Source organism: Agelaius tricolor, unplaced genomic scaffold (assembly GCF_023055355.1).
Source record: "Agelaius tricolor isolate 1412-34295 unplaced genomic scaffold, bAgeTri1.0.p SCAF_8, whole genome shotgun sequence".
Lineage (NCBI taxonomy): Eukaryota > Metazoa > Chordata > Aves > Passeriformes > Icteridae > Agelaius > Agelaius tricolor.
In genome coordinates, this window is record NW_027269268.1 from 7074403 (window position 1) to 7094526 (window position 20124).

Here is a 20124-nt window from a genome sequence, read left to right on the forward strand (position 1 = left end):
TAACTATACCATGTCCTCTTTGCTAGCAAAAAGAAATGGTAAATTATGCATGAAGACCATAATCAGCACATTTTAATGGTTACCAAACAGTGAAAAATCAGTCTTTAAGACACAATACAACTGTAATTTAATATAAACAATTATTTCAATCAAACTTTTCTGTTCACTGGCTTAGGACTAATTTTCATGACGACTGATTTAAAGCACTCCTCCAAAGTGTTACTGTTTACTCATTCCAAGCTCCAGGAAATATTTTTTCTGCAAACACTGCTGCCAGACTCCTGGCTTTTTCTTGCTGCAGTCACACAGTTACTTCTGTAAACAGGATTATGGCATTGGCTCCCTTGGACGTGTGGGAAGCTCCTGGCAGCCTCTTGCAGAAGCCACCCCTGTGGGCGTCCTCTGCCAAAACCCTGCCACACAAACCCTATACAAAACTCTGGTAGCATAAAGAAACTGTGAAAAGAGTACTTTTTTAGTACAATGTAAATATGTAAATAGCCATTCACATTACCTAAAGTGATAGCCCCCAGTTCACAGCCAATTACTCATGTTCTATCCTTACACCACTAAAAATGCTGCTTTAAATTGATATGGTTCTGCCATCCTCCTCCTGTGCTTATAGTACCACCATTCAGGAGTTCTGAGAGCTCTTACAAGCCTCAATTTACCTCAAATACCTTCTTGCTTCAACTCTCAGCAGTTCTTGACTTCACAAATCCTCAGACCAACAGCTTCAAGACAGTTTATGAAGTATTCCTCAAGGCTGGAAAGAATAGCTTTTACCACAATATGCTTTCTGTCATTTGTGTTATACTGAATGGTAACCATTTGTCTAAAAAAAAAAAAATCCAACCAAGGAAAATACTCTTCCCCAAATTAGAGACTGCAATGGGATATTCTGCCCAGAATCTGAGACACACCTTTCACAGCAGCATAAATAATACTTCTGGTATAACTAAGAAGGGTGACCCTCGTGTCACATGCAGCCCTTTTATCCTGTCTTTTTCATTCGATGTGGGACAGCATTAATTAGTTGTTCCCACAGGAATTCATTCCACAAACTCAAACCAGCCCTTCTTTTGCTTGCTCTGTCGTGCTGAGATACTAAGCTGCTGCCCATGCCATCAGCCCATCATTTTTTGGGTGCTGCCCACCTGAACGTTGAGCACCTTGAATCTGATGTGGTATTAAACCTTTTAAAATTCTGGCCTTGACCAAAGCTCTCCAGAAGGCAAAATGTTACATGATTACTCATTTTTTGTAAATTTCAAAGTCAAGCAGACTGCATTTTTTTGTAATTCCCTGAGATGCACTGAAGGAATGCAGATGCTGGGAGTGTACAACCTTTGGCTCACACATGAAGCACAAAGATGCAGTCAGCTATAAATAGCATGTAGGAATAATGCAACCATTACTATATTCTGCTATAACTGAACTTCTATTCTGCCTGAGGGACATGAAATCCAGGCCTAGTCTTCACCAGCAGAATTAAATCCAAGTTTGTCCACACACATTTTATTTATCCATAAATATTTATCATGCAGGAATTAAAATAAAACTTTTAACAGGCTGTTCAGATTCAGTTCAGAAGGGGCTGGGACAACTCAAATTCTCACATTCTTTGTCTCTCAAGCTGGGGTTTGACAGGACACAAATCTCATCATGGACTACTAAGCAAATAGGCAACTTAAAATATTTTTTTATAACCAGATCACCCTCTTATTTTTTTTAAACAGTGTTCCCTTAAGCATCAGGCTTTATCACCACTATTAATATTCATGCTAGCTAGCTTGAAGTATTTATTTATTAATGCCCCCTAAACTCTTTGGCTTGATCATGTGTTTGAGTGCTGATCAGAGAATCATGGAATCATGGAATGGTTTGGGTTGAAAGTGACCTTGAAGATCACCTAGTTCCAACACCTCTGCCATGATGTCCTGGATTTGGCTGGGATAGAGTTCATTTTTTTTAAAGTAGTTGGTACATTGTTCTGTTTTGGATACAGTATGAGAAAAATACTCAGATGTTTTGGTTGTTGCTAAGTAGTGCTTACCCTTAGTCAAGGACTTTTCAGTGCCTCATGCTCTGCCAGTGAGGAAGTGCACAAAAAGCTGGGAGGGAGCTTGGCCAGGACAGCTGACTCACAGAATCACAGAACAGTTTGGGTTGGAAGGGCTCGAATTCCAGCACCTCTGCCACAGGCAGGGACACCTTCCACTAGATCAGGTTGTTCAGAGTCCCATCAAACATGGCCTTGAACAATTCCAGGGATGGGGCATCCACACCTTCTCTGGGGAACTTGTGTCAGTGCCTCACCATCCCCAGAGTAAAGAATTTCTTCCTAGTGTCTAATATAAACCTACCCTCTTTCAGTTTAAAGCCATGTCCCCTTGTTCTATTGCCACAGGCCCTTGTAAAAAACCCCTCTGCAGCTCTCTTGTAGCCCCTTTTAGGTACTGAATGGTTGCAGGTAAGGTCTCCCCAGAACCTTCTCCTGGCTGAAAAACCCAATCCTCTCAGCCTGTCTTGATAGGAGAGGTGCTCCAATCCTCTGAGCTTGTCCATGGTCCTCCTCTGGACTGGCTCCAACAGTTCCACACCCTTTTAATGCTGGGGACCCTGAGCTGATGCAGCACTGCAGGTGGGTTCTCACCAGAGCAGAGGGGCAGAATTCTCCCCTTGCCCTGCTGGCCACGCTGCTTTTGAGTTCCCAGCCTGAATAAGTTTTTCAGTCAAGGGGAAAAAAAAACGAATTTGAATTTGCTACACACTTGCTTACTCTTCTCACAACCTTCCCACTATTTCTTTACAAGCATTTCACATATTTCTTCATGTCTGCTAGAGCATTTCCAAGGAAGAGCAATGGGATATGAGAACACACTCTTTGTATATGGTCACATTTCAGAAATATACACAATTACTGTGGCAGCACGCACCTACCGAGGGCACAGCTCAGCAGCTTCTCCTTCTGGCACCACAACCAGCTGTGGGATGTGCCCCCCAACCTGTGTGGCTGAGGGGTGTCCCCCCCAACCTCTGTGGCCGTAGGGTGATCCCCCCGTGTGGCTGAGGGGGGACACCCCCAACCTTTTTGGTGTGGCGAGATCCCTCCAACCTGTGTGTCTTGGCATGCTCCCTCCAACCTGTGTGGCTTGGCATGCTCCCTCCAACCTGTGTGGCTTGGCATGTTCCCTTCAACCCGTGTGGCTGTGGGATGTCCCTTCCAAACCCGTGAGGCTGTGGGGTGTCCCCTCCAAACCCGTGAGGCTGTGGGATGTCCCCTCCAAACCCGTGTGGCTGTGGCGTGATGCCTGCGGCCGGCGTGACGCGGGGTGTCCCCTGTCCTGCCCCACACCTATTCTCCGGGCTGCTACCTCACTAAGGAAAAAAATGGACCCGTCAGGAACACGCTTAGAAACGTTTCACGTCGCGCCCCTCAGGTGGAGCGGGGCGCTCGGGCCGGGCGGCACCGCTTCCCTCAGCGGTGGCACATGGCAATTCCCGCCCCTCGCTGGGACCTACTGGGTGAGGGGAAGGAAAGGTTCCTCGGCTGTACCACTGCGGGCCTTGCGGGTGAGGACGACATGAGGCGACAGCCGCTCGCCTCGGCACCATCCGGCTCCCCCGAGCCGACCAGGGCCGGATCCCAGCGCAGCACCCCGGCGCTACACCCCGCTCGCTGCCCCGGCGCCCGGGCGCGCTTTTCACCCGCCTCTTCCCCCCCTTCGGCACCCCCCCGCGCGGCGAATGGTGCGAGCCGCAGGTGTGGCCGGCGGGACAAACCAACAGCGGCCGGGGGGGGGATCGGCGCGGCGGGAGGGCGGGACGGGACGGGACGGGGCTGGCAGCGGGCGCATCACCGGGAGCGAAGCGGGCGGAGCGGCCGCCGCGGGAGATTGAAGTGCCGGGGCCGCGGCGGGGCGAGGAGCGTGAGGCGTTGCCGCCACTGCCAGCGTCGCCCGTGGGGAGGAGAATAGGAGGAGGGGGCCGGTAAGTGCCATGAGCCGGCGGCAGCGGGAGTGCGGCCCCGGCGGCGGCGGTGCTGGTACCGGGGGGGGGGGGCGGGCAGGGCAGGGCACGGCGGGGCAGCGGCCGCGGCTCCGGGAGGCCGGGGGTCCATCCCGGCCCGGGTGTCCGTCCCCGGCCTGCCCCGCCGAGCCGCCCGTGCCCGAGCTGCGGGTGGGAGAAGGCGCGTGGCGAACCGGGAAAGGGCGCGCGAGGCGGGGAACGCCGGGCTGCTCTGCCCAAGGTTGCTGGCCCAGGTGTTGGCACAGGCAGGCCGTGACCTGGATCACAAAACCAATCTTGGATTAAAGATAAAGTCAGATTTTTTTTTTTTCCCCCTGAAAAAATGTTTTCAGCTTGAGTCAGCTTCCTGGGCTGATTCAGGGTAGGGGCAGCGAGAGGAGAAACTCGTGGCTGGAGCTGATGCACGTGGTGTGAGTGCTGGTCGAAAGTGTTAATAAAGCTGCCGGCTAATTAGAACATCTGTATTAACTCTAATTAGAGCATCTGCAGGAACTCTAGTTAGAACATCTGTAATGACTCGTGAGTTATAATTTGGTCATTCTTATCCTGATGGAGCATTTATTTTAATGCTGAGGTGTTTCAGGTGCCTTTGGGTGGGTGCATTTCTCCTTGAGCCTTAGCAAATATGTGTACGGAGTACATTTCTTCATCGAGAACTAAACCTCTTTAGAAATTGATTGATTCTTGTATAGCAGCACTTGGAAAAAACTCTGCGGGTCATCATCACTTGATCAGCTTCAGGGGCTGATTGCAGGAAGAGCAGCATTTTAGAACACTGACAACTAGACGACTTTAATGCTCTAATTTTCTGTGTATTCACTTATCAGAACCACATTTACATCCTGTCACATACTGAATGGCCTAGTATGTATAGGCATTCTTGAGCCTAACAGATGTGATGAAAGGCATTTGCCCTTCCCCTCACCAGCCTATAGAATCACAATGACAAAAGGCTGAAATATATGAGAAGATAGATTTGTTAAATATTAGAGCATAGTACTGCCTCTAAACATGATAAATTGAGTGAGTAAAAAATTGGATATTCCTAAGAAAGTCTGTGACCGGACACCAGTTTGATAGGTTTCAAAAGCATCTTTCCAAATTACTTTTATCTACAGAAGAAGCAGTTCTCACATGCAGGACTCTGCTACGCTGAGTTTCATGAGTGAATGTGGTAGCTGAGTCAGTGGCAGCAACTGTCTGTAGTTCAGTCTTGCTAGATGATGTTTCCCATCTTCTGGGGAGAAGCTGGAGCTTTCCCTCCCCCCTTGCTGGTATTTTTATCCCCTTCCTTGTCTAAAACATCCATCCCGCAGTAGATGTAGATAGTAGAGCTTTGCTTTTACTTCTTTCACTTTCTGTTCTCCTTGTCTACAGATACAGAGATATCAGGAACTGGCATTTGTATCTGGTTCCTTTCTGGCAAACCTGAGCTTCTGTTAGGAAAGATGGTGTGATGCTGCTGGAGCACTAGAATTAGGCTGCCTTGTAACTTGTGTTTATTTAATAAGTTACTTATTATTATTACCTTGGTATCTCAAGTCAACACCCTCCCTAGGCTTATTACTGTCAGCTGAAAGTAAAAATCAGGGTTTCCATTCAAACTGCCTTACAAGTTTGAAGAGCATCCTTCCTTGTCACATTTTGTGCATCAAAACCTTCTAAATCCTGTTTGCAATGCCAAGCAAAATTTAATCATGCAATTGTGATATGAATGTTTGGGCTTCTTACAACTAGGAGTGGCATACAAGAAAAGTAATACATTAAAAGTATTGGATGGCTGTGGCTTTTTAAAATACCATTTTCAATCAAGCCCTCTTTTACTATCTCTGTTTTATTTTCATCTTCTTTCCTGCAAGTGTATGGAGTTAAAAAATAATCTTAAAAATCTCATCTCTTGGGGGGAAACCCCAAACCAAACAAAGCCTTACTAAAGACACATACCCCACATACTGTGGATTAGGTTTCAGACAAAATCATAGAACATGAAGGGGTTGGAATGGACCTTAAAGATCATCTAGTCCCAACTCCACTTCCCTGTGCAGGGATACCTCCCGCTAGACCAGGTTGCCCAAGGCCTTATCCAACCTGGCTTGAACACTTCCAGGGATGGGGCATTCACAGCTTCTCTGGGCAACCTGCTCCAGTGTCTCACATTCTCACAGTGGAGGATTTCTTCCTAATAGCTAACCTAAATTTCCACCCTGTGAGTTTGAACCTGTTATTTCTTGTCCCATCGATACAGTTCCGAGTCCCTCTTCTGCTTCCTGTTAGGTCACTTTCAGATACTGGAGGTTTGTTTCCATGCAGCCTTCTCTTCTCCAGGCTGAGCAGCCTAAACTTTCTCAGCCTGTCTTTGTAGGGGAGGTGCCCCAGTCCCATTATCAACTTCGTGGCCTCCTCTGGACTTGCTCCAACAGTTCCGTGTTCCGCTTGTGCTGGGAGCACCAGAGCTGGACACAATATTCCAGGTGGGGTTTCAGCGGAGGGGAACAGAGGAGGAGACAATCCCCACCCCGGCTTGCCTTGCTGCCCACGCTGCTCTGGATTCAGCCCAGGATACATCTGGCTTTGTGGGCTGCGAGCGCACACTACCGGGTTAATGCTGTTTTTCACCAGCCACCTCCCGGTGCTGGTTTTAAGCTAAGAAGCAATGGAATGATCCTGGCCGGGAGCAAGGCTGACAGCCCGGCCCCGGGCGCTGTGTCCGCCTCCTCCCGCTTCCTCCTCCTCCTCCGGGACTACGGCTCCCAGCAGCGCCCGGGCTGAAAGTGAAAATAAGCGCCAGGTTACGCTCCTGTTTGCGCCCTCCGCCTCTCTCTCTCTCTCCCTCCCTCCTTCCCTCCCTCCCGGCGGGCCGCACGTGTCCTTCCTTTCCCTTTTGTTTTCCGCCCGCAGGCCGGCTGCGCGCCCGGGACGCGCCCGCTCCCTCCGGCGCCGGGACCCGCCGGAGCTGCCTCCGGCCCTGCGCGGCAGTGACGGAGCTGCGAGTCCGGGCTGCGCAGGAAACTTTGCCGCTTCTCCCCGCGCTCCCCACATGCGAGTGGACAACGTGAAGCCGGCTGCTGCTCTTCCTGCCGCTCCCGTTGCTGCTCCCGCAGCGCTGCCCCCCGCTCCGGCCGCTGCACCTGTGCCCGGCCCCGGAGCTGCGCCGCGGCTTCTCCTCGCCATGTGGGACTAGGAGGGGTGCGGCGGTCTCCTCGGTGAACATGGATGCGGCGGGCAGGGCCGGCGGAGGGGAGCAGAGCCAGCCCGGCAGCGGCAGGGACGCCCCCGGGGACACGTCCATGGACCGCTACCTGCGATCTCAGGGCTTGTACAGGAAGAAAGTGGCCAAGGATGGCTCCTGCCTTTTCAGGGCTGTGGCCGAGCAGGTAACTGGTTACATAAACAAAGCTCCTTCTCACGAAAGCATGGGAAGTGGATCTCATTAGTGGGTGGTAATTAGTGTTAAAACGCAGACAGGTATAGGTTAAGGTTATGCGGTCATGTGCCGGTGAAAAACGTGACTTTTTAAAAATAATTTCCACCTTGTGAGGTGAGGGAAGTTCTGTGTGTTCAGCTGCCTCCTGCCACCAAGAAATCCTTATCTGTTTTGACCTTCCACCGCCTCCTCAGAGCTTTTTTCAGTGTTAATATCTCAACATTGAAATACAGCTGCTGGGTATGAGATTGTCCAGGAAAAGGAATTTAGAGCTGAAAAGCCACGTTCTTAGTTTTGCTAATTACTTGACTGTAAAATTAGAGAAAGTGAGTAATTTATTTTCTGTTCTTCCTGTTGAATTCCCCTCCCCCATTTCAGTGTTAGTGTTAAAGGAAAAAAGCGACAGCGTCATCTTGTCTTAAGTACAAGCAAACAGCAGTGGGAGCTCTGGTGCTTCTGATTGTGAGAACCCAGATTCCTGTGCTAATTATACACAGATCACTTTTTAAAAAGAAATTCCTTTCCCCACTGAATTGATAAGTTCAGGCAAGCAAACACTATTGATTGGAAGTGGGTGGGGTTTTTTTATCTCAAGGGAATAGATATATACATAATATATATTGCTATTCTGACTTTTTCATTAATACATAGAAATTTTCTCTCACACTTCAGTGTTGATAGAACTTTTTTTCAGCTGTTATGTTTTTAACATCCCATTCTTATTATGGAATAATTTAGATTGGAAATGTCCTCTAAGAAAGTAAGGTCTTTAATTCAGAGTTATTAAGTGTTTATCTGCAAATTTGGTGTCATTTGTGTACTCTTCATTCAAAAAAACTGAATTTGGAACTGATTTATTTTGAGGGTGGTTTGTAAGGACTGCAAGAGGCACTGCAACTTAAATTGTCTGGGACTTCCCTGCATTGTACTGAGATAACTTGTAACATGTGATGACAGTAATAGTTTTCCTATAAAGATTTGAACAGGAGGTAGAATTCAGGTGTCATATTTAGGGAACTGAATTCCTGGCTTCCTAAAAAGTGTTTGGCCAACAGGCCCCCTGAAGAGGAGGTAAACATGCACTGTGAGACTTGGTTGGATTTCGTTTGAATGAATGCATGTTGGTAGGTGGCTTCCTCATCCATTCCTGCTGTAACTTCCTTCAATTAACTGAAATCCTTTACAAAGGCAGTTAAAGATTAACAATAAATGCTATTCATTTGCTTCGTAATCCTCATAAAATTGAAGGTTTGAATTTAGCAAACCTGTGAATTCTGCAGTTACTTAATTTTTTATTAAGTAATTGAGGTTTGACTTGCCTGAAGATGTTGCTGCTGAATGAGTATGCATATTAAATATTCTTAAAAATAAAACTAGAGTATTTCCAAGCCTGTATTTAGACAGCAGTCATTAATTATTTGTGGCCTGTCATCAAAACTCCTGAGATCCAATGTCACCTTGTTGTCTTGTTCCCTTTGTAGGTGTTGCACTCTCAGTCTCGGCACATTGACGTTAGGATGGCTTGTGTAGACTATCTTCGGAAAAATAGGGAGAAATTTGAAGCAGTAAGTATTTTTGTTTTCTTTGCCAGCATTTAAGAAAAGTTACTTTATTCCTTCCACTTTGGTATATTCTGCACTTGCCTGTGTTTGTGGCAATATTCATCATAGCTAAATGCCAGTTGGTGCTATTTAAGTTAATTAGCACATATGTGGTAGTAACTCATTTTCATAAGCCTGGAGAGACTTATGTATTCCTTGGACTGGAGTGATGTGGCGTGGGAGAAGTTTTTAATGCTCATGAAGGAAGAACAGCAAACTTAATCTTCAATAGTCTATAGGGAAGCTACTATAATTGGGATTTTAGTTTGGTATAATGCCTACTTTAATAAAAGTTGTAAAATGTTCTTGTTGTGCTAATTAATAGCTTTTCCAGTATATAAGGGATTTGACTGATCAGATTAGTGAATTTTTTTCAGGGTCTGCAGTTTATTATGCATTGGCACTGTAGGTTTTTTTCCCCTAAGCATCTGTAACTAAGCTTTTCATCAACCATAGATGTAAAATATTTTGATATTCATTATACTTGGTCAGTGCTGTTGGTTTAACATTACAAATTCCTTTTTTTTCCTTCCTTTTAAAAGATCACTAGTCAATAATGGTGCCTCTGTTTGTGTAGGTTCTAGTGTATATACTGTTACCTGATTTCCAGGACAGACAGAAGGGGAGTGAATATGTGTAAGGATTTGCTACTAGAAGATTATTACTCTATTTTTCTGTTCTAAATTCACCCAGACCCAAAATACAAAGACTGTTTTAGGTATGCACTGGCATAGGGAAGAGAAGGAAAGCAGGAATAAGGGTGTGTCTTTGTGCTGTAATTTCTGACATAGTACCCTCAGCTCTAATGTGAGTGATCACATAAATGTGGAAGTTACTAGAAGTTAATGATATAAAATACAGCAGATCTCTCTGGGACAATGCTGCTCTGACTTGACTCCTTCTGGTTGTTTCTAACACTTGGATGTCTCTCTTCTTACTTCATTTTTTCACTGCTGACTTTTTAATCCCTTTTTTTCCAGAATTACCCTGCTCATTCCAATATCTGCTTCTCTACTTCTGTTTTCTTTATCCATTGTGTAGTGTTTTGAAATTCCATGCCCTTTTTGACTCTTAAGTGTGTGTTGTTCCCATGTTGCTGTTTCCCATCACTGCTTTATTAGCCCTAGCTGGTTTTATTATGGTTTTAGTATTGTTTTGGTCTCTCTCATCCAAACTCCTGGTCCCAGTATTCTTTTTTCCCCTCTCAGACATAATCCCAAGGTATGACCTGTCCTCTGTCCATCTTTGCTGTCTGTCTGAAAAGTCTCCTTTTAAAAAGTTCTTGTGAGAGTAGGTGTTTCATATTTGTTCTCATTTCCCAGTGTTCTTCCTCCCACGGGTACCTTGCTTCAGCCCTGCTGATCTCCTTTGCTGCCTCTGTCTCTCACTCTGCTTTGTGTTTTGTGTCTGGAATATACCAGTTATCTCTCTTTAAAAAACCCAAACAGCACAAACAACAAATGCCTCTTTCCCTAATCTCCTGCTTCAGCTGTTTACTTGCTGCCTCCTCAGTAGTTGTGCTCTATTGACATGGTGGTGCTTCCTGGAGTTCCTTTACTCTCTGCCTGTTGTTATAATTTCACCTTAAATTTGTGTCTTTCTTTCTACTGATACTGTTATAACCAAGATTTCAGGAGTGTAGCCACCATCTTCATTTCCATCCTCAGCCTTTTTTGCAGTGTTATCTTGAATTGCTGCTGTGTTACATTCTCTAACTCTTCAGTTTCCTATGGGAACTTCCTGGTGTCCTTCCTTTCTTCCTCTGTGCATTATCTTCATGTCATTTAATTTTGACACAAAAAGTAACTGCTGTCTGTGATCGTGTTTGGCTGATCCACCTTTTTTAACTTCACACCTGATTGTTTCTATCTAAATTAAAACTTGGGACCAGGCTTGTTAGTTCTTCTCACTTCCAAATGGCTAAAGCAGAACTTTGAATCTCACTGCTCCACTCAGTTCTCCTTATTATTTGTTTCTTAATCACTGTGGGTAAAGAGGCCATCCAGCTTGTAGCTCAAGTTCATGAAGAGATTTCATTCTTGGTTTGCACCTCTGTGTGTCTTTATTTCAGGTAAATCAAGCAGATAGAGACTAAAGAGCAATTTTTAAAAGCAGCCTCTCTGTGGCCTGTGTGGCTGAGGCACATTGCAGTTGAGATGTCTCAACTACTGCAGCATCTTTCTTTCTCTGCTCTTGGCAGATGTGAATTTGGCCTCTTCATGTGTGGTAGGGAGTGCAGTTGAAGGATCACTTTCTTGGGCTGGCACTTGAAGTGTAGCCTGATTGTTTGCATCCTTTGCTGAAAGTAAAAGCAGTTTGAGGTGATACAGAACAGAGGAAAAAGTGCTGTAGGAGGTGGCTGTACTAGATCCTACCACTGCTTCTGTACTACAGAAATGGAACTCCTGTTTCTGATAGTCCATTGCTGTTTATTTAACAAGGTGTTTGAGTTCAAGTCCACAATTCTCTCTTCAGTGATGCTCTGCATGCCTTAGGGGAATTGCCCATAAACATCTACATCCCATCATCTCTGCTTTCTTCCAGACTCCCCATTTGAGTTTCTTTTTGGGGGGTTTTGTTTGGTTTATTTTACAGCTGTTTATGTGGTTATTTTCTGCAAGGCAGATCTGTGTGTGTGACTCTTCATTCCTTCATCTCAACACCCCTTTATATTTACATTGTGAGCTTTGTGAGGGCAGGGGAGACTTCCATTTCCAGTGGTACATTCCCATTGGAAAGTGGGCCACAGGTTGGGGATTCCATATGCTGCACTATTAAAAATCACTAATTACTGATGGTTGTTTTTTCTTTTTTTTTTAAATACAGTTCATAGAGGGGCCATTTGAAGATTATTTAAAAAGTTTGGAAAATCCACAGGTATGTTAGACCTGATTTATGATAGAAAGCAAGTACTTTTGTTGAAGTTGATGGCTAATTGGATTTTTTTCCTCTGAAGTGTTTTTGATTGAACTTAGGTCTTTGAATTATGTGAATTGTAGTTTTATGTATGTACTCTCTACTGTAAAATGATTTGGGGAATTGTGTTTTTACGTCTTGCTGAACTCCAGATTCAGTGTTCGTATATTTATTTTCAACAATGATTTCTTGCATCTCTTGATCTGCTTATGAGGAGGTATAATTGTATGTTTGTTTGAACTTAATTTTCTTTTGCTTTCAATACAGGAATGGGTTGGACAAGTAGAAATAAGTGCTCTTTCTCTTATGTACAAGTAAGAAAACCTTTCAATATGTTTTGCTGAGATAATTTCTGTTGTTTTGTTAGTAAATCAGTTGGAACAGCAAAGATAGAATTATGTTATACCATACCAAAATCTGTACAATTATAAATATATTTGAGAATTGCAGCTGTCAATAGATTAAATAAAAATAGAAAAGTGAGTTTGAAATAATGACATATATCTTACCTGCAGAGCCAGTTGTGGGTAATTTCATACAGTTGTACTTTGTTAATTTCAATATCCTGGTTTTTCTGTGAACATTGCTTTCCTTCCTGTTACTCACCAAGGCTTTAGTACTAACCCTATTGCTCATATGTGAGCTGTACCCATTTCCTATATACTAAATCTTTCTTAACAAAGTAGTGAGAAACAATATGCTGAGTATTTATAACTGCTTTCTAATTATTGTGCAAGGGAGTGAGTAATCCACAGCATCTTCACTGTCTGCTGTTTATAAACTCATTAAAAATTCAGAATTTCAAAATGTTTACTGTAAATTAATGGCTTTGTCTATTGATGAGACAGCTGATAAGAGGAAGGAATCAGACTAGTTAAATATTACCTTTGGGCACTTTGAGTGCTATGTGTGGGAAACTGCATGGCATTCTATGTTTGCATTTTTGAGGTGAATGGGCCAGCTCAGAGTTGCCTGTCCTGCGTGGATGGGGGAGGACTGAGCTGAAAGTCAGAGCCAAGCTTGGCTCAAGGGGCTTAGTGAGAAGGGCTGATGGTTACACTGAGCCAGGTTGTGGAGGGATATAACTCAATTTAAGTCAGCACAACTGGATGCCTAATCAGATCAGAAACTGGATGGTCATGACCTGTTGTATTTCTGGCTATGAGAAATGTATTCTCATAAGCAGGGGCAGTTTATTTTGCAGTCGTGCCACACTGGTGTCCAGGGCCACAGCTGATAAATGAATAGAGACAAATCCTGGTTAATAACAGTGGGTTTTAAAAATATCCATTGAAAGCATCAGGAGGGTTTTATGGCACAGATGCAACTCTTATCAAGTATTTCACTGCAGAGGTGAGCACACTGGAGTAGTTATTGCTGAGCTTGAAGACAGCCTTCTATTGAAAAGGCAATTGAGAGTCTCAGGGAAAGTAGGAATAGTGTTGGAGGTAGGGGGAAAGAGCTGCTCCCTCTCCTGCGTGCTGGCAGACTCAGGGAAGTAAGAATTTCTTGTTCTGTTCCAGTAAGTGACTTTCAGACTTTCAGACTTTGCAGGCATAGGATAGAAATTCAGTACAAATAGGTTTGATTTCCCTTTCACTTCTCAGACCTCTCACAAATATAGGTTGGTTATCTAGTAAATTTTGCTTTGCTCTCTGAAGTGGCTGGGTCTTTTCCTTTCAGAATTGCTTTTTCTGAGTAGTTGCACACTTTTTTTTTTTAAATCCAGAAACTGTGAATATACTCAATTATTTTGCAAGACTGATAACGTTTTTGCCTATGTGAGAAAGAATTTGAAGGAGGTGACAGTCTGTTAAGCAAAGAGCTCTGAGAGAACATTATGGATGAAAGGGAGAGAGAGAAAATATTTAAGTTTAAAATCACAATAGAGATTAGTTATAGCAGAGAAACCACTAGGTGTCTCTGGTTATGTATCTCCTTTGAATTTGACTTCAATGCTCAAATTTTGACTGATACTACTTTTAAAATAAATTCTTCACTGTTGCTATTTTTTTTTCCAGGAAAGATTTCATAATATACCAGGAGCCAAATGCTTCTCCTTCACGTGTAACTGAAAATGGCTTTTCTGATAAGGTAAAAAAAACCAAAAAACATGGCTATTGGGACAGGCTGAAGTAAGACTACTTTATAAACAGCAAGTAGTTGAGTGTGACTTTCATTATTTAGCACAATAAAAAGTTCTGAGAATTCAGTTCTAGCAGTTTATTTTGTACATGTTTAAGGCAGTTGTGCTGTTAATCTTTTTAAATAAATGTGATGTATTTAGGGTGTGGCATATCTTCCTACTAATATAAAATTCTGTAAAAATCAATTTTCATGCACTAATCTCTATTTTTTTTTTTTTTGCTTTTGTTCAAATTCTGTTTGGTTTAAAGGACATCCACCAAACATTTTGATTGTTTTATTGACACATTGAGATCCTGAAAGATAACAAAGCACATGGATGCCTTAAATTGAATTTAAAGGTAGCACGAAAAATTGAGATGCCTGAAGTATGTGTGTGATTTTTTTAATAGGTATTGCTGTGCTTCTCAAATGGAAACCACTATGATATTGTGTATCCCATAGAGTATGCAGAGAAGGCTGCTCTGTGCCAGTGTAAGTATCAAGCTGTTAGTTAAAAACATCTTTTTACCAAAAATATTGAAGCTATCATTGTTAGGTTTCAGGAAAAGGCTTTGTATGGCAGTTTATTGTAGTCATTTTCAGTGGCTTGGTTTTCAGTTTGAGTTGTCAATTACTGTATGATTGCCATCTGAAAAGGTGGAATAAAAACTGATTTAGCTGGTAACTGATTTTGCTCTTCCACTTTCTCCTTCTCTTCCCCAGCTCTGCTGTATGAGTTGCTCTACGAGAAAGTGTTTGATATGGATGTAAAGAAAATCATGGCAGAACTTAGTGCTGTTGGTGTGGCAGAGGAAAGTAATGGGAGCAGTGAGGTGTCGGCTTCGGATTCGGAAGATGACAACTACAGGTAAATGAAATTGAAAAGTTGCCTGTGAACACACATTAAATGAATTTTCTGAATTTCTGATGGGTAGTAGAATCCAATAGTCAGGGTTGAAACCATTTAAAATTACTAAGAAATGAAGCAGGAAGAGGTAGGGTTAGAAGCGTGGAAGAATGGGATGTGTGTCTTCACTTACCCAAGGACAGGCTTCTGGCCTTCTTCTGTTCTTCCTGGAGTCTAGCTTTGAGTCTCTTTACATAATGGATTCTTGCCATTGCAACATGTGCCTCTTCCTGTTTAGAGTAGCAGAATTCCCTGGGAGAGCTGTCAGGGTGCCAGTCTCTCTGAGAATGACTTGGCTTACTCTGCAGCTGAGTAGAGTTACAGGAATCTGATCCAACTTGTGTGTCTTCCACATCTGGGGGCTGGAATACCTGCTTGAGGTGAAGCTGATGGAGACATACAGATACAGCTTGCTCCATTTTGATCTGCATCATAAAGAAGTGGGTTTATATTCTTTTTGCTGGATGCTCTAGCAAGCTTTGAGATTTCAACCTGACTCCTTTTGCACAGTCAGTCCTTCACAGTGCCATTTTTGCAATCTTACATATTGACAGTTTTTCTTCTGTTTTAATAAGATCCTTAACTCTGGCTTGTGTGAAATTCCACTGAAACTGCAGAGTTGGTGCTGCGTCAGTGGATCACATCCCCTTCTCCCACTGATTGGCACAGTCCTTCCCTAGGGCTCTGCTGTGTGGCATGTGGCAGGAGAAGTTCTTTGAGCTGTTGGGAGCTGGTTTCTCCCACAGGTTGAAAACAACAGAAAGGAAGATAATGGAAATCATCACACCAAAAAAAAAAGTTCTGGGAAAGGGATTAGCTTATTTTTGTATTTGGAAAAAAATACTAGGGAATGTTGCCAATTAAAATACAAAGTATTTCTGCCTGAGGAAACAATTATTATAGCTAAATGTCAGCTAATGGAAATCTTTCTTCCTTTCTGTTCTTGAAGCTTCCCTGGGATTCAAATGCAGTAGCCTTACCCTGTATCTTTGGGATTCCTAAGAAAAATATCCTGCTAACCTCCTTAGCACCTTTGGAAATAAGGTCATGTGCTCTCTGGAGACTGTGGAACTCAATGTTTTTGATTTAAACCACATGTCCTATAATGCAGGGCTGGCGTGTGTGTATGCGACTCTTGACCCAGTTAACACAAATTACAGACACTTTGCTGAGTTTATGAAGTCCTAAATCTTTTGCTTATCCTAAAATTGACTTCAGCATGTTTCATAAGCTAGTTTTCCAGAATATTCTTTTCATTTTATAAATATAAATTTTTCAATTATGTTGTTATTAAGTGCAATAGTTTTGGGAGAAGTTAATGCTGACAGTTGCCTACAACTGTTGTAGAAAAAATACTTGGAACTTTCTCAGTGGAAAGTTTTTTTCTGGTGATGTCAGGTGTAGAAAATAAGAGTAAATTAGAATGCTTGATGGAAGTTAACTAACACAGTAGGTTGGTTTTGAGGGTTTTTTATGTCTACATTTGCAAGGTTTTCCTCATGTAGTTGCAAAAATTTTAAGAGAACTTTTTTTTCCCTTGTCATCCACCCCTTGCTTTTTTTTCCCTTAGGTGTCAGCAAAGCACACATAAGATAGACTTCCTAAAATTTGTACTTAAACCCAAAGTCTTACTTCTTTATCAAAGAAAGCTACAGTTTCTGTTTTAGACAGCTTTTTCACTTCAAGAGATGAAGATATTCTGTGATATGCTTATTGTCAGGAAAATATATAGAGAATGGTAGTGTCACTTTTATTCTCTTTAGATGTCTTACCTGATTTTCAGGGCTTAGTAATGCTGTAATTCATTATGAAAACATAACTTGCCTCTGTCCTATTACAGAAGTAAAGCTACAACAGTTAGTGATATGAATGGAATGAAGTCTCTTTCTGGCAACAAGGTATTTATCCATTGAGATTTATTTTCTTTCCAATAACTTGTACTCGGCTATATTTTTGGTATTTAATGTTCATGAGAGACTCTTGAGTTAATAGCTTTCCTAACATGTAATATCCTAAAAACTACCTATTTCTTTGGAAAGTACTGGGTATTTTTGATGTGCTCAGAGGTGAATAAGTGTCCTTTTTAGTGCTGCTTAGTTCTTAGATTTGTTCTGGCATGGTTACAAGAACACAGTTTAATTTTTTTTTTTCAAAGCCCTTTATGCTTTATATATTGTCAGCATTTCTATGTGTCAGTACAAGGCTTGAGCACTGTGATTGAAATATGCCAAGCTGGACATGTCTGTGTAGTTGACCTTTCAGCACTTTGTTCTGTTCCATGCAGCACCTTGAGAGCAATGGAAATCCCACCTCGTTGGTGTTGCCTAAAAAGGTTCTGAAATCACTTGATCCCTTGGTTTACAGAAACATTGAATACGATGTTTGGCTCCGATCCAGATGGGGTGAGTAACAGAATACTTCAAAGTTGCAGCTTTTGCAAGCTGTGGGAAGTGAAGCCCTCCTGAAGAACTGATGCAAGTGGCAGTTTGGGGTTTTAGTTTGGTTTTCCTCACATGGGTCACTGGGCAGATTTGGGGCCTGAACACCTGGTTTGCATTTTTACTGCATCAGGAAAGTAATCCTTTTGGTATATTTAAACTAACAGTATATTACTGCTTCTGTGTTTACAGATCAGCAAAAACAAGATTTTTCTATTGCTGCTGGCATGCAATACTCCATTGGAGATAAATGTAAAGTAAGTAACATTGAATTGTAGTTTACAGACACATTAACATTTTGCTCAAGATGTCAATTTTCCCTCTTTGTTAACTATTTTGATATTGCTACTTTATAAATACTCTTAACTTGTGTCTTCAGCTGAGGATGTACTTGTCCTTTAATTGTTGGCAGTGTTCATGACTTACAGCATGATGTACAACTGATCAGTGCAATTTTGCTCCATTAAAAAAATCACAAGGTTAACTCTGAGAGTATATGTGGTAAGGTGTCTGGGAGCCTCAACGTTAAGCATGGAACTGTATATCCATGTGTTTATGTTTGACACTGGAAATCGTGATTACTCTGTGTATATTGGCTTTGATAAAAATCTCAGCACTTCCAAGTAATGAAGTACAGCTTGCTTTAGTTATTGCAGATTCCAAAGTGTTGGGCAGTTCTTCCTCTCAGGGTGTTGCAAGTGTGTTACACAATTGATCTTCAAATTCTATTAAGATTTGTATTAAGTGTTGCTGCTTAAGAACAATCAAGGTTTGCCATTAAATTCTGAATTTGTAGATTAGTCTCCTTAAGTGTGTTAATTAAACTGGTGGTACTCAGCTAAACGTGTTCCTTTCTAGGACATTTGACCATCTATTAAAGCTATTAATATTAATGACAAAATATTCAGTTGGGTTAATCATGCAGCACAGGGGCTCTTTCAGTTTGTACTTTTTTATTTGTGTAATGGAGTCAACCATAGTGACTAAACTGCAGGGAAAACAAATCTCCAAACCTAAAAAAAACCCCAGCCACAAAACACTCCACAAAGCCACAAACCCTCAAACCCCCTGGCCCCCAAACCAAACCAACCTAATGCTGAGTTGATTATTTATTGCTTAATAGTACAGGCTTAAAATGTGCATTTAAGACCTAAGGCTGTCTTGTGTGGTATTTATTTACAGATATTATTAGGAGAAAACACTCCGGTAATTACATACTCTATCTGTCAAATTTTCTGTGTATGTGGCAAGACAGTAAATATATAGTATAAAAACATGGAAAAAAAACATGAAGTGAATAGTGAAAATTAGAGTTGATCAAATTAATACAACTTTAAAGCCAAATACTATAGTGAAACATTAAGAAATTTATTTTTTATACAACAGAAGAGTTTTAAGAACATAGAATGTCAGTCAGACAACTAACACTATGATCATGTCTAAAGAACATTTTTTGATTGTTCTTAAAAAAAACCTTCTGAAGAATAACTCCTGAAGTAATTGATGTTCGTTATGTTCCTAATTAGACTACATTTCACTGAAGTGAAGTGGATTTTAATAGGGAAAAGCTTTGAATTTTATTGTGTGAGAGAGTGTTTTCAGTAAAGCTGAAAAGCCTGGCTGCACTGATTGCTTTTAACTTTCTCATGTGGTTTTGAAAAGCATATTTCATTAAGTAGGGTTCCTCAGCAAGCTGTTTGTTTGTGGGCTGTTTGTTTAGTGTTGTGTGTGCGTGTGTTTGTTTTAATAGTATTTTTATTTTGTTTTGAAGAAGCAATGGGGGTTGAAGATTGGCTTTTGATTCATTTATTGAACTGTGATGTGTATTTTTAGGTCTTCTGTTGCCCAGAAAGAAAATTTCTCTTTGTTATTGTTTATATTTTAAAGAGTTAACTCCTCTCACAGCCATCTTTGGAGCTAATCCACTTTTTTTTCTTGCTCTTGTTCTTTGCAGGTGCGCTTAGACCATAATGGGAAATTTTATAATGCCCATATTCAAGAAGTTTTTTCAGAGAATGGGCCAGTTGTTGTATTTGTAGAAGAGCTTGGAGCAAAGTGAGTGCTTAATCTCTTTTGGAAGGGAGCAACAAACTGAAGAAAGCATTACTTTGGTTCAGAGTTAACTTCAGCCCCTGAAATGCATCTGTTTCTTTACTTGGAGCAGTACTCCCACAAATTTGTTAAGAAAGCAGCATACTATTTAAAAAAGGAAAAATTGCTTATCATTTCATACTTCTTTCTGTAGTGCCAAGTAGTGTGGGTATTACTTGCAGAGTAGATCAATAGTATTTTAATTTTCGTGCACAAGGTTCATTCCTAAACAGATTGACACGAGGCTAATAAGGTGTTGCTTGGACTTAATAATTAGATGCTGGATTTGTGACAGGCTTTTCATATTGAAAGGTCCATTAGAGCTCCTCTGGTGGCTGAGTACCTTTGCCTGATTTCATACAGGGTGCCAAGTTGCTCTTTAGATCAGCATCATCTTTGCCCTACCTGGGGTAAAAAAGTGTTTGAAGTTGATGTTGTGGGTTGTGGATTTGATGGTTTTGGTTGTGTGGGGTTTTTTGTTTGTTGGGGTGTTTTGGTGGGGAGGGGGCAGGGAGAGAGCAGTTTGAGACATCTTGAGCTCTGCTATAAGTCCTGTGATTTATGGGTCAAAAAACCCCACACTGATTG

The 20124-nt window shown here is 42.1% G+C and overlaps 1 protein-coding gene across 13 annotated transcripts in view; it reads left to right on the plus strand.

Moving 5' to 3' along the window:
- Positions 1-3834: 3834 nt before the first annotated feature.
- Positions 3835-20124, plus strand: part of OTUD4 (OTU deubiquitinase 4) — a 28678-nt gene continuing 12388 nt past the window's right edge. For 7 of the 13 annotated variants that reach the window (XM_071431500.1, XM_071431503.1, XM_071431504.1 and 4 more), the window contains exons 1-12: positions 3837-3993; positions 6931-7406; positions 8938-9021; positions 11884-11934; positions 12241-12287; positions 13995-14067; positions 14511-14592; positions 14824-14968; positions 16848-16905; positions 17292-17409; positions 17638-17702; positions 19400-19500. In XM_071431500.1, the coding sequence (XP_071287601.1) occupies positions 7242-7406; positions 8938-9021; positions 11884-11934; positions 12241-12287; positions 13995-14067; positions 14511-14592; positions 14824-14968; positions 16848-16905; positions 17292-17409; positions 17638-17702; positions 19400-19500 (989 nt within the window). In that variant the 5' untranslated portion in view covers positions 3837-3993; positions 6931-7241. Of the gene's footprint in view, positions 3994-6456; positions 7407-8937; positions 9022-11883; positions 11935-12240; positions 12288-13994; positions 14068-14510; positions 14593-14823; positions 14973-16847; positions 16906-17291; positions 17410-17637; positions 17703-19399; positions 19501-20124 lie in introns of those variants that run through there. The other 6 variants (XR_011679896.1, XR_011679897.1, XM_071431509.1 and 3 more) reach the window with 3 other exon arrangements.